Source organism: Gracilinanus agilis, chromosome 3 (assembly GCF_016433145.1).
Source record: "Gracilinanus agilis isolate LMUSP501 chromosome 3, AgileGrace, whole genome shotgun sequence".
In the NCBI taxonomy this organism is placed as follows: Eukaryota; Metazoa; Chordata; class Mammalia; order Didelphimorphia; family Didelphidae; genus Gracilinanus; species Gracilinanus agilis.
This window is the reverse complement of record NC_058132.1, coordinates 217,785,929-217,799,163: the sequence shown is the minus strand read 5'-3', so window position 1 is coordinate 217,799,163 and position 13,235 is coordinate 217,785,929. Positions and strand designations below refer to the sequence as shown.

At 34.2% G+C, this 13,235-nt stretch overlaps 1 protein-coding gene across 1 annotated transcript in view; it reads right to left on the bottom strand.

Annotated features, from left to right (window-relative positions):
* Positions 1-13,235, bottom strand: part of DNAH7 (dynein axonemal heavy chain 7) — a 371,101-nt gene that overhangs the window by 260,398 nt on the left and 97,468 nt on the right. The window contains exons 5-8 of the mRNA XM_044669069.1: positions 9,552-9,630; positions 6,278-6,458; positions 3,602-3,677; positions 106-231 (exon numbers count right to left, since the gene is read on the bottom strand). Coding sequence (XP_044525004.1) covers positions 106-231; positions 3,602-3,677; positions 6,278-6,458; positions 9,552-9,630 — 462 coding nt within the window. The remainder of the gene's footprint in view (positions 1-105; positions 232-3,601; positions 3,678-6,277; positions 6,459-9,551; positions 9,631-13,235) is intronic.

Genomic DNA, 13,235 nt, shown 5'->3' with positions numbered 1-13,235 from the left:
CTGCCTTCAAGTAATTTATAAAAGGCTAACTTTAACAAAAAGATGATCAGTATTGCTTTCATCTGAGCATTATTTAGCAATGTTAATAAAAGCAGGGCCACTTACTTAAAGGAAGTCTGCCATAGATCTAGAACAGCAAGCATTGTAGGGTTCATTGCATTTAAATTTTCTTTAATATAATTACGTGCTGCCAAAAAAGACTTCCTCCAAGGTTTTGGCAAAACTTCCATCCTAAAAGGCAAGAACAACACAATCAATCCTATCAAAAGAAAATACTTTTTAAAAAATTCAATGTTCTCAGTAATAATAGTTTCAAAACCTTTTAAATACAATTCAATTTAAATATATATTAAGCACCTACCATGTATACAACATGGGGTAGGAGCTAAAAAAGATACGAAAAAAAATAAAATATAATTATGCCCTCAAGGAGGTTAGCATTTGTTAAAATAAATAATAAAAGTACACACATAATTATATTATAGAAGTAGAACATAAGTTTATAAAGGAAGTACAAAGTGCTGAGGAATGAAAGTCACTTTCAGTTTGAATATATCACTAAAGGATTAATTAAGGAATTTGAGTTGGGGCTTGAGGAATAGGTAGGATATCAAAAAGTAGGAATGACCAAGAAAACAAATGTGATATTTTTCATTTATGCTAAAAATGGAAAATAAATTACAACACATTTTATTTTAAAAAACCAAGTATATGTATGTGATTGCAATCGTAGTATATATGTGGTTGCCATTCTCTGCAGCGCAGTGAAGAGGATTATCAATTGGAAAAAGCAGGATAGTTACTACTTAAAGAAGACCACACTCCTCACATGTAGGAGGGCCCACTTTGAAAACAAGACTGCATAAACAAGAAAAAAGCTCCACCTCTCAAGTAAAATGTGCAACACATTAAACATTGTGTCCAAAGGAAAACATGAATGTGCAGGCATGGTCAGAAGTATGATAAGGTAACAAGTGGTGGTCACCCAGATCAAAATAAACCAAACCAAAGAGTGGTCTTCTAGTTCTCACTATTAGCATCAAGTGGGATGATTGTTCTCAGGGATAGTAAACTGACTCCATTACTTATTTTGACTATTGCATTTAATGGTCCTTCTAAATTTCTGAACTGGTCAGATCTTATCTGGAGAAAAGACTTAGGATAATGACTCTCTTGATGTCTGTCTTCAAGTATCTGAAGGAAAGGGATCATGCTTATTTGGCACTTGAATAAATAACTAGGAGGAACAGATGGAAGTTAGATGGAATAGATGGAAGTTAGTTCAATGGATGGAAAGTTTCCTAATAATTAGAACTATTCCAAACTAGAATGGCATGTTTCAGAAAGTAATGGACTATTGCTTTGAAGGAACACCTTCAAATGAAGGCTAGTTGGTTACTTGTTGGAGATATTATGGAGGGAATTCTGTCAGGTATTGATTGGATTAGATGGCCTCTGAGGTACTTTCTGAGATCCTGTGATATTATAGAAATACCCTGAGAAGCTTGAGAAGAATGTTTACATGGTCATATAAACCTGAAACCTATAAACTAGGAGTTTGGGGAAATGTTTTTGCTTCTATGTGCTAGATATAGCAAAAGCAATCCCATGAATGCAGCAGGAGAATGGGTCTACAACAAGGAAGACTAGCCACTGAGACAGGACCTTAAAGAGGTCATGCAAGAGACCTTAAAAGGATTCACTCTACCCTCTGTCTCTTTTTTTTTATTCTTCTCTCCAGAATGAGCTACCATGGTAGGGGAATTGATGTATCATTTCAAATTCCCAATTCTTTGTAGCATATATGGCTCATTGCAGAGTCAAGACTTTGGAAGGGACCCATTTCCAAAAACAGTATGGGTGTGTGCTCTTAGCAAGAACTAATCAAGAACTGGTGGGGTGGTGGGGAGGGAGAAAAAAATTCCTCTGATTAAACCCTAGGTCAGGCTTTCATGTCTTAGAGTAAAACTCTAAAATAATCTCTATCTGTATCCTTTTAGTATAGCATCTGGAGAAGAAGCTCTTCGCACATTTTATTTAAAATTATATGTTTCAATTAAAACTACATAACTTAATTGTGTTTATGTAATTAGATCAGTCTTTAAATGTCAATCACTGTTCTTCTACAAATATTCAATGTTTTGACTCAACGTAATAATTACAAAAAACTAATAGAAAAGGTCAATCATCTATGCTATTCCATAAACATTTTCCAAGATTTCCTATTCATTCCAGAGTGTAATTCAAATTACTTCCTTTATTTAAAATTTTTTTTCATGGATACATTCCAGCCTGTCTTTAGAAATTCCTTGAAATTTTTTTTCCCATTAGTGTGTATAAATTCTTTCTGTGTTAACATAGCCTAACCTTGATGTTCTGATCTGAAAATCCATTCCTTCTTTATTCAGCCCTTATAATATAAACCAATTGTCTCCAAACAGAAAGGTTAGGGGGACTATGGTATAACCATCAAAGGAACTATGGCTTGACCCCAAGACATATATGATAATGTAATAGGAAGGTGGGAAGATGGGTTACAATTAAGGGGCTTGTCTTCACCTACTCATCACTTATTATAGCTCAACGCTCCTCTGCAAACTCCTGACCTTCTCTACTTCTAAATCCATTGTATCAGTTCTTCAGGACAATTGTAACTTAACCAACGTAGGCACCAATAGCAGCATCAACTGAATAAGTTTCCCTTTCCCCATGTCTATAAGCATATTCACCCATTTAAAAAATTACTAATGTTGATTCTCAAGTAAAAAAATTGGAGACCACTGACCAAAATCATCATTTCTTCTATTCTAAGGGCTTCCCCTATTTCTTTTTGTTCTTTCTTTATACCTTACTTAAAAACTCATTTTATCCCTTTACTCTCTCAATAATGGATTTTACAAATGACATTTAGCTTTGGCTTACTATTACTAGTTATTCTTATTGATGCCAATCAAATGGCACATCTGGATCTCATCATCTTTTTAGATGTTCCCCAAATACATCTTCCCAAACTTCATCTTGGCATTTTTTAATTATGGAAAACAATTCAAAGTATATTTTTGGTGAAAGAAAATGAACTAAATATAAATATAGACCTTGAGCTAGTTACTTAAGAAAATGAATCTGGTTCCAATTATGAAAGCTATTTCAGGAATGCATTACTAAAGGTTCATTATTTTTATTAAGAAGTAGGTCCAAGTTCATAACTGACTTATCTCAGAGGCAAAGTAATACAGTGGAAAGAGCAAAACACTCCAGATGGCTACGTTGCAATTCTATTTCTGAGTTATTACCTACATAACCATGAACGAATCATTTTAACTTTCTTGGTCTCAACTTTCATATCAGTAAAATGAAGGAATTAAGACAATATGATCCTATGATTCTAACACATTTCTTATAAATGTATGTGTGCCTATATGCTTACCCTAATACGTTTCCTATACTTTGCATGGCCTTCTGTGGGCAAGAGACACATGCATACAATGCATTAGGAGAAATATCTTTGATATATAAGTATATGTATAATATATATCCACATACACATATATTCACATGATTGCTCTAAAATAATCCATATTTATGAAATATATTTTCTTACTCCAAACGATGGGGTAGAAGCTCCTCTTTCTTTTTGTCTTCTTCTTTTTCCCTGGGATCTCTTAAAACAAAGTCAACTAAAAATAATACAAGACATTCTGGTAAACAACATTGTATTTAGACATGCTACATTTAATTACAAATAAGAAAATGAAGTGGTCTTTAAAAGCAAAAGCTGAAGTTTTTTGTTTTTAATTGGGGTTAAGTGACTTTGCCCAAAGTCTGAGGCCAGGAAGTATCTGAGGCCAGATTTGAACCCATGTCCTCCTGACCTGAGCTAGCCACTGAGCCACTTAGCTGCTCCAGCTTAAGCTATTTTAGAGAATGTTCTATTGGGAAACAACATAATCTTTATAGGCTTAATTGGTAAAGACTGCATTTAGTTTATATATTGAGACACCAGTTCTTAATCTCAAAAGATAGATCCCTGCTTTTGAACACCATATTCCCTTCTCCAGGCTAAGTTATTTCCCTTCATAGTCCAATCAAACTGGCCTTATTGCTGTCACCTGTATCTAACTCTGCATGTCTGCTGCCATGTTTTTCTTTTGTATCAGTCATCTGTTCCCAAGGCTGGAATGGTTTCCTTTTTGTTTATATTTTGTCTTTGCAGAATACTCTATTACATGTTCTTTCATTTCCTCCTCACTTCTAGGATGGTGACCATTTCACGCTTGTCTTTATTCCTCAGTAACTACCACAGTGCCGATACAGATGCAGTATGTACATAGTAGGTGGTACTTAATGGTCTTTTAATTGAATTAAGTTTTCTTTTTAATGATATAACAGAAAATAGCAATATTGCTCTTCAGTGGATTCAGCTTTCCCTCTAAATGGTTCTAAAAAAACCCCTTATCTTCTGTCTTAGAAATGATAATAAAATATCAGTTCCAAGGCAGAAGAGCAATAAGAGATAGGCAGCTGGAGATGAGGATCCCAGGATCCCAGCTAGGAAGTGCCTGAACACAGGACCTCTCGTCTCTAGGCCTGACTCTCTTATCTACTGAGTCACCTAGGTGGTCCTCTAACTGGCTCTTAATCTGGTGTTCATAGGTTTTAAAAATATTTTGATGCATTTCAATTTAATTAGTTTCTTTTGTAATGCTATGCATCTCTTGTATTTAATTTTGTTCATTTAAAAACACTATTCTGAGAAGAGTCCTCTAGGTTTCAACAGGGACTCACGTTAATAATAGCTAGTATCTATCTACTGCTTTAAGGTTATCAAAGCACTTTACAAATATTATCTCATTTGATACTCACAAAAACCGTGCGAGGTAGATAATTATTATTATCCTCATTTTATAGTTGGGTAAACTGAGGCAAAGAGAAGCTAAGTGATTTGCCCACAATCACACAGCTAGTATCTAAATTTGGATTTAAACTTAGGACTTCATGACTCTACATCTAGCACTCAAATCTACCACAACACTTAGCTGCCACCTGACATAAAAGAGGTTAAGAACCCCTACCCTAGACTAATATTCCAGCTCTAATCCTTTTCCATATCTAACTCTACCTTAGCCTGCCTCTCATTTTTCAAAGTCCAATTCAAGTTCCTCCTCCATGGATCATCCCAAACTATTCCAGATCACAGAGAGCTTTACATCCTCTAAATTCAAAGGACTCACTATTTGGTAGGCAATTAATCATGTTTCGTTGCTGTTACATCACTGATATTAGTGTTCTTGTCATTTAATATTTCATTTTTATATTTATCTCACCCAAGAAGGCTATGCTTACATTCTATATTTATTGTTCAGGGTATCTAACATAGTTCTCTGTTCATAAAAGGGTCTTCAAAAAAGAGAGGGATTTGATAGTATAAGACTTTTTTATAGTTTTCTGCAGTTATATCTATCACAAACAAAAATACCACACCAACACAAATTTGTTTTTGATTCTGCTCTCTTGGTACTGATAAAACCTCCCCATGACTTACACTTAATGTAAGAGCAATGTAAGAAATACCACACCTAAATGTGCCAAGATGAAAATGTAAGTTAAAATAACTACTCTTTAATGAAGACACATACTAGAGACTTTAATCTTTAAATTTTTCAGAGATCCATGACTTCATCAGTTCTCTACATTCCCATTCTACGCACTTTCTAAACCCTCGGAAGATTATATATGTGTGTTTCAGAAAATTAATGTTCAGTTAATAAGGTATATTTCACAGATACACACATATACTTATGGAGATACATAAAAGAACTGTAATTTTCTTATTTGGGGGAACTCCTGGAGTGGAAATGAATAGGTTTTCCAGACTTGGAGTCAAGATCTCACTTCATATCCAGCTGTGTAACTAGCCCTGGAGATATCACTTAACCTCTCTGAGGCTCAGTCTCCTTTATCTATAAAATGATACAGTTGGATTATTGACCTCCAGGGTTCTTTCCAGCTCTAAATCTATGATCATATGATCATATAATCTTAGGGAGCTGCTTGAAGCACACAGAGATGAAATGAAATGCTTTCCCCAGGATCACAGAGATGGGTCACAAAGATATTAAATGTCAGGATAGGATTTTTGTCCATATATTTCTGATACAAACCCAGTATTCTATCCACTACACCATCATTTGAAAATGCTACACAAAAGCTAGCTATTTTTATTTTCTTAGCTGTTAATATGATACTAAAAACAATTTTAAAAATCAAAAAATATTACCGATGGATTTCTTTACACTGAGAAGATAGTCTTCTCTCATTTCATCTGACAGTACGAGTATTCTGTCAGTAAGTACTTTCAGGTGTTTGGGGACTAAATTCAAGACATGTTCTAGCCACGAGTCTTCCATTGGAGCTACATGTTCTGTATCAATCCCATGGTGGATATAATAGTAGTACCGCTATATAAAAGAGACAAAGAGAGTGTAGATGAATTTAACTCTATCTATAATCATAGGATAATTTTTACTGCTTAAACATTTATCTTTATTGAACAAAACTTAATTTTCGGAGAATAAGGTATGGTTCACAGATTATTTTAATTTATGTAATTTTCAACCTATATAATTTCATGCTTGTCTGTTTTTTCAAATTTAAGGTTTTGGTAGGAATCAAAACTCCTTGCCTCAAATAATAACTGTGGTGAAAAAAAAAAACCAGGATGCAAGACTGGTATTTAACAAAGCAGAAGCTGAATTTAATGTAGAAAGTTGTATGAAAAATAAAGTTTGTTGGATCCTGTCATTTTTAGTATCCAAGGTCAGAGGCATATTTTTTTGGAGAAAATATATTTTGTCATTAAATAGTTTGCAATTATATGTAAAAAAACTTTTTAAATAACTATTTAAATTTTTTTTGACTTTCAAATTCTTTCTTGTTTCTCTCTTCTCCTTGAGAAGCAAAGCAATGTGATATAGATTATACATGTGAAGTCATGCAAAACAGGTTTCCATATTAGCTACATTGTTAAAGAAAACACAAACAAATTAAAACATTAAAAATATAAAGTTTTTTAAAGTATGGTTTTATCAAACACTAGATTACTATGCATTCTATTTCTTAGTACTAGATTGTTTTGATGATTACTGCTTTGTAATGTCGTTTGAAATCTGGAACTGTTATGCAGCCTTTCTTAACATTTTTTTTCAGTGATTGACCTTTAATTTTTCCAGATGAATTTTGTTATTATTTTACCTGGCTCTATAAAATGATTCTTTTAATAATTTGATTGGTATGTTTATGAACAAGTCAATTAACATAGGTAGAATGATCATTTTTATTATATTGGTTCATCCTACCTATAAGCAATGAATATTTCTCCAATTGTTTCTGTTTTTATTTGAGTGAGAAGTATTTCAGAACTGTTCATATAATCCCTGAATTTGCCTTGGCAGGCAGAATTTCAAGTGTGTTATATGTCAGATTTGAACCCAAGCCCTTCCAACTCCAGGCCTGGAACTCTACCTACTGTGGTACCTAGCTGCCCCTGCAGTTATTTAAAGTGGATTTTCTCTTTCTATCTTTTCCTACTGAGTTTTGTTGATACTATATAGAAATGATGATGATTTATGTGGGTTTATTTTACATCTTCCAACTTTGCTGATATTGTTAATTGTTTAAACTGTGGGTTCTGTAACTATACTATTATATCAAATGCAAAGAGAGATTGTTTTATTTCCTCCTTGCTTTTTTATTTCTCCAATTTCTTTTTCTTGCCTTATTGCTTGTTATTGTTAACATTTCCAGTATAACATTGACAAATGGACATCCTTGCTTCACCCTACCCTTACTAGAAAGGCTTCAAATGTATCCACAATACAGATAATGCTTGCTCTTGATTTTATAGAGATACTACATATCATGTTAAGAAAGGTCCCACTGATTTCTATACTTTCTAGTGTTTTTAAGTGGAATAGGTGTTGTATTTTGTCAAAGGATTTTCTATTGAGACAATCACAAGATTTTTGTTGTTTTTTGCCATTGATATGTTCAATTAGGCCGATTGTTTTCCTAATATTGAACAAGCCCTAAGTTTCTAATATAAATCCCGCCTAGTCTTTATGATATATTGCTGTAGTCATCTTGCTGGGATTGTATTTAAAATGTTTTGCATTGATATTCACTAAGGAATTTGGTCTATAATTTTTTCCCTGTGTTGTTGCTTTCCATGATTACCATACTTGTGTCACAAAATGAATTTTGTAGGGCTTCTTCTTTACCTATTTTTTCAAATACTTTATGTAGTACTGGGATTAATTGTTCCTTAAATGTGTGGAAGAACTCACTTGCAAATCTATCTGGTGCCAGAGATTTTTTCTTAGGAAGTTCATTAATGGCTTTTTCAATTTCTAAGGTTATTTAAGTATTCCTTTTCTGTTAATCTGGTCAGTTTATATTTTTTGCAAACATTTATCCATTTAACTTGGATTTTCAGTTTTACTGGCATATAATTGGGCAAAATAGTTCTTAATAATTGCTTTACTTTCATCTTCATGGAAGTGTAGTCACTCTTTTGATTTTTGATACTAGCAATTTGGTTTTCATTACCTTTTTATATCAAATTAACCAATGGTCTATCTATCATATGGGAATTTTCATAAAATTGATGACTATTTTTATTTATTAGTTTAATTATTTTCTACTTTCAATTTTGTTAATTTCTTCTTTGATTTTTCAGAATTTCCATTTTGGTTTTAAATTGGGGATTTTAAACTTGTTCTTTTCCTAGTTTTTTCAGTTGCATGCCCAAATCGTTGATCTGCTCTTTCTCTCTTTTATTGATATATGCATTTTAGATATACATTTTCCCTTAAGTATAGCTTTGGGTGCATCCCACAGATTTTGGAATATTGCCTCATTGTTGCTATTCTTTTTAATTAAATCACTAATTGTTTTTATGATTTCTTCTTAACCAGCTCATTCCTTAGAATTAGATTAGTTTCTAATTAGCTTTCAATCCATGCTTCCACAGCCCTTTATGTAAATGTAGTTTTTATTGCATTATGGTCTGAAAAAGATGCATTTAATATTTCTGCTTTTCTGCATTTGGTAGTAAGATTTTTATGCCCTAACATATGGTTGATTTTTGTGAAAGTTCCACATACTCCTTTCTTTCCTATAGTTTTCTTCAGAAGTTTATCTTATCTAACTTTTCTAAGATTGTATTTATCTCTTTGACTTCTTTCTTATTTATTTTATATTTACTTTTATGACCCTATGTATATCTTCAAAGGTTCTTGCTTTTCTCGAGTATAATTATCAAGAAAATAGTCCCTTGGGGCAGATGGGTGACTCACTAAACTGAGAGCTAGGCCTAGAGACAGGAGATCCTGGGTTCAAATCTGACCTCAGACACTTACTAGTTTTGTGATCCTGGGCAAGTCACTTAACCCCTATTACTAGCCCTTACTGCTTTTTTGCCTAAGAACCAATACACACTATTGATTCTAAAATGGAAGGTAAGGGTTTAAAAAAAAAGAAAAAAAGTCTCTTACCAAAATGTCTTTCTCTATAGTGGATGGTCCTCCTTGTGCTTCATCCAATACAGTCTGGTCTACATCAGTGTCTTGCTGCCTAGAAAAATCATATAAACATGCTATTCAAATTAATATAAAATGAAAGATGAGAATGTACAGTATTTATCTTAGAATATAAGCCAAGAGTAAATCATAATTGTGATTTTGTTTAAATCATAAGCAATATCCATAGTCTAATATGTATCTGAAATTTGAAGCATGGGTGATACATTTCTCTAAAAACAGTTTCTCTAAAAAAGTTTTTTCTGTATTCCTCTAATTATATCTCATGTAAGGAAGCAACCAAATACAGAATTTGTCTGAAAGTTCACTCAAAAGCTGGCAGTTTAGAACTCAGGGACATATTTTCCTAAGAAATCTACTCCATTTCCCAACTAATTCATACCTTCAAGTCTATATACTCTTCTTCTGGTGTGAGAGAAGTAGACAGACACTCTCTCCCCTCCCAAATGAATCCCACAGGTCAACTTCAGTAAATATTCTAAGGAAGAGTTTGCAGTTAACATCTCATTGCCTTTGCCTTAGCATTTCTCACCAGAACCCCTTAATATTACACTATGAATTTCCCTGACATGTTTGCATAACAAAAAGATACCTGCTCCTCCCTCCCCTCCCTCCTTTTTTAGAAATAACCCTGTTTCAGGGCACACTAACTTCAGCTATTTTGTTGGAAGTTAGCTGATGCACATAGCTATAGTATCTAGTGTCCTTCAGCATCTCATTCTTGCCTCTTACTGGTACCAAAAGCCTGAAGGGTGGTGATTCCAGAGCCCTGGGAAAGTTTTCTGTCCTATTTGATGTGATAGGCAGATTTCTCGGATTTAAGTGAAGCCAGCTATAATCACAGGACAACTCTCTTATCTCTATCCTGTAGCTAAGAATACACTTAGCTCCAACAAATAGATTATTCTTTTTGTACAACCACTTTTGTTTTTATGATTAGCCATCTTTCTTTTTTGTTTGTTTTGCATATTAATAATTTAAATACTGTTCAGCTTATGAATGCTGCCCTAAAAATCTATATATAAGGATACCCTTACATTACGTTCAGGGTAGATTGTTTTCCATCTTGCAATCTTCCTCAGTTGGCTGAATAAATAGCTACACGATTTGCTCTTAATTGATTCTTTACTGCTATTATTTGAGCTCAGTCTCAAAGAACCAGAGTGCTAAGTGATGACCCTTTTAGGTCTCTAAAAACTCCACTACAGTGGACTGAGGGAAAACCCCCTGAGGAAAGTAGTATTTGACATGAATCTTGAAGGAAGTGAGAGGTTTTGAGAAGCAGAAGTGAGGAGAGATAACATTCCTGGATGAGGGGCAGCTAGTACGAAGGCATGGAGATGAGAAATGGAGTGTGTTATATCAGTTGGTTGTTGTCCTTCCTGCTTGAAAAGGGTCAAAATGACATCGTTAGTGATGTCTGTTTGGCTTGAGCATAAATTGGATTTAAGTGAGGCAAAGTTGCACAGTCCTTACAAAGTCACTGAAATCCAGAGGCAAGACAAAAATGAGGACTACTGGTGGTGGTTCAGAATGTAGTGGCTTCTTCAATGGCTAACCAGATTCTAAGTGTTCCACAGCACCTGCGCTTCAGCCACCTTTGTTGACCAGCAGAACAAATTGTCCTCATTCACCCAATTTGCCAGGGAAATCTTCACAGTGGAGCCACCTCCCCAACTCACCAGGGGATTTGAGGTCTGTCATTTCCCCTCAATCTGGTTTAGCACCTCTGCTGAGATGGTTTGCCACAATATGGCCTCTATACATGCTATAGCTTTTTGGAGCCACAGGTGAGAGTTGGGTGGCAGATGGACAACAAAAGAGGAAAAGCATACCTGAAAAGGGTTTGGCAAACCCTCGCACCAGCAGTACTAGTCCTCCCTGAATATCTCCTACACCTAGTGTTATATTCAAGATATAATAAGTAGGTCATTATGGCTGGATCATAGAGAGCACTGAGAATAGTCAAGTAAAAAGAAAATGGAAAGGCAAAAAGGAGGAAAAAAGAACTTTATATGTGATACTGGAGGAGATGAGAAATACTGGAATTTATTAGGTAAGGGTCAAACCTATGCTTTAAGAAAATTACTCTGGTGACTATTTGAGAGAGAGATGGAAGTGGAGAGAGATTTTAGGAGTAAAGACTAATTATAAAGCTATTACAACCATTCAGACAAAAGTTGATGAGGCTTTGAAGTAGGATAGTTGGCAAGTGGCTAATACAGTGATGTAGAGAAAGTACTCAATTGAGTTCTCCCAACATTATCCTTCAAACAATTTTAAAATTGCTTTATTTAGAAACATGAACATATACCAATCAGATTTGTGGATAATGTAAGAGTTTATGACCAAAAAAGATATAGACAAGAATACAAACTAAAATAGATAACTCTGATTACATGAAATTAAAAAGGATCCACAGAAACAAAATGAATGTAGCCAAAATTAAAAAAGAAAACAGGAAACTGGGGGGAAATGTTATGTTTCTCTGATAAAAGTCTTGTTTCTCAAATAATAAGGAACTGAGCCAAATTTATAAAAAATGAGAACTCTTCCCCAGTTAATAGATGGTCAAAGGATAAGAATAAGCAATTTACAGAAAAATAAATCGAAGCTATTAATAGTCACATGAAAAAATACTAGAAACCACCAATGATCAGAGAAATGCAAATTAAAACAATTCTGAGATAATACCTCTACCTATCAGATTGGCTAACATGATACAAAGGAAAAATGACAAATGCTTAAGGAGATGTGGAAAAATTGGGATACTAATGCACTGTTGATGGGATTGTTAATTAATCCAGCCATTCTGGAAAACAATTTGGAACTATGCATGAAGGGCTATAAAACTGTGCATACTTTTGGATCCAGTAATATCATTATCAGGTTTGTACTCCAAAGAGTTAAAAGAGAAGAGAAAAAGATCTATTTAAATAAAAATATTTATAGCAGCTCTCTTTGTGGTGACAAAGAATTGAAAATTGAGATGATTCCCATTAACTGAGAATGACTGAACAAGTTGTGGTATATGATTGTGATGGAATATTATTGTGTAAGAAATTACAAGCAGAACAGTTTCAGAAAAACCTAGGAAACCATGCATGAACTCATGCAAAGCGAAATAAGCAGAACCAGGAGAACATAGGACACAGTATCAGCAATACTGTAAGGATGATCATTGACTTAGCTACTCTGATCAAGACAATCCAAGACAATTCTAAAGGACTCATGAGGAAAAATACTATCCATCCCATACAGACTGAGGTATACTTTAATTTTTTTTTGTTTATTTTTTTTTAAACCCTTGTACTTCGGTGTATTGTCTCATAGGTGGAAGATTGGTAAGGGTGGGCAATGGGGGTCAAGTGACTTTCCCAGGGTCACACAGCTGGGAAGTGGCTGAGGCCGGGTTTGAACCTAGGACCTCCTGTCTCTAGGCCTGACTCTCACTCCACTGAGCTACCCAGCTGCCCTTTCATTTTTAATATTTTATTTTGCTTGTGTTTTCTTTGGCAACATAGCTAATAAAGAAATGTTTTGCATGACTTCACATGTATAGTCTATATCAAATTATTTGCCTTCTCAAGGAAGGAGAGAAGTGAGATGGAAGGAGAGAATTTGGAATTCATTTTTTTC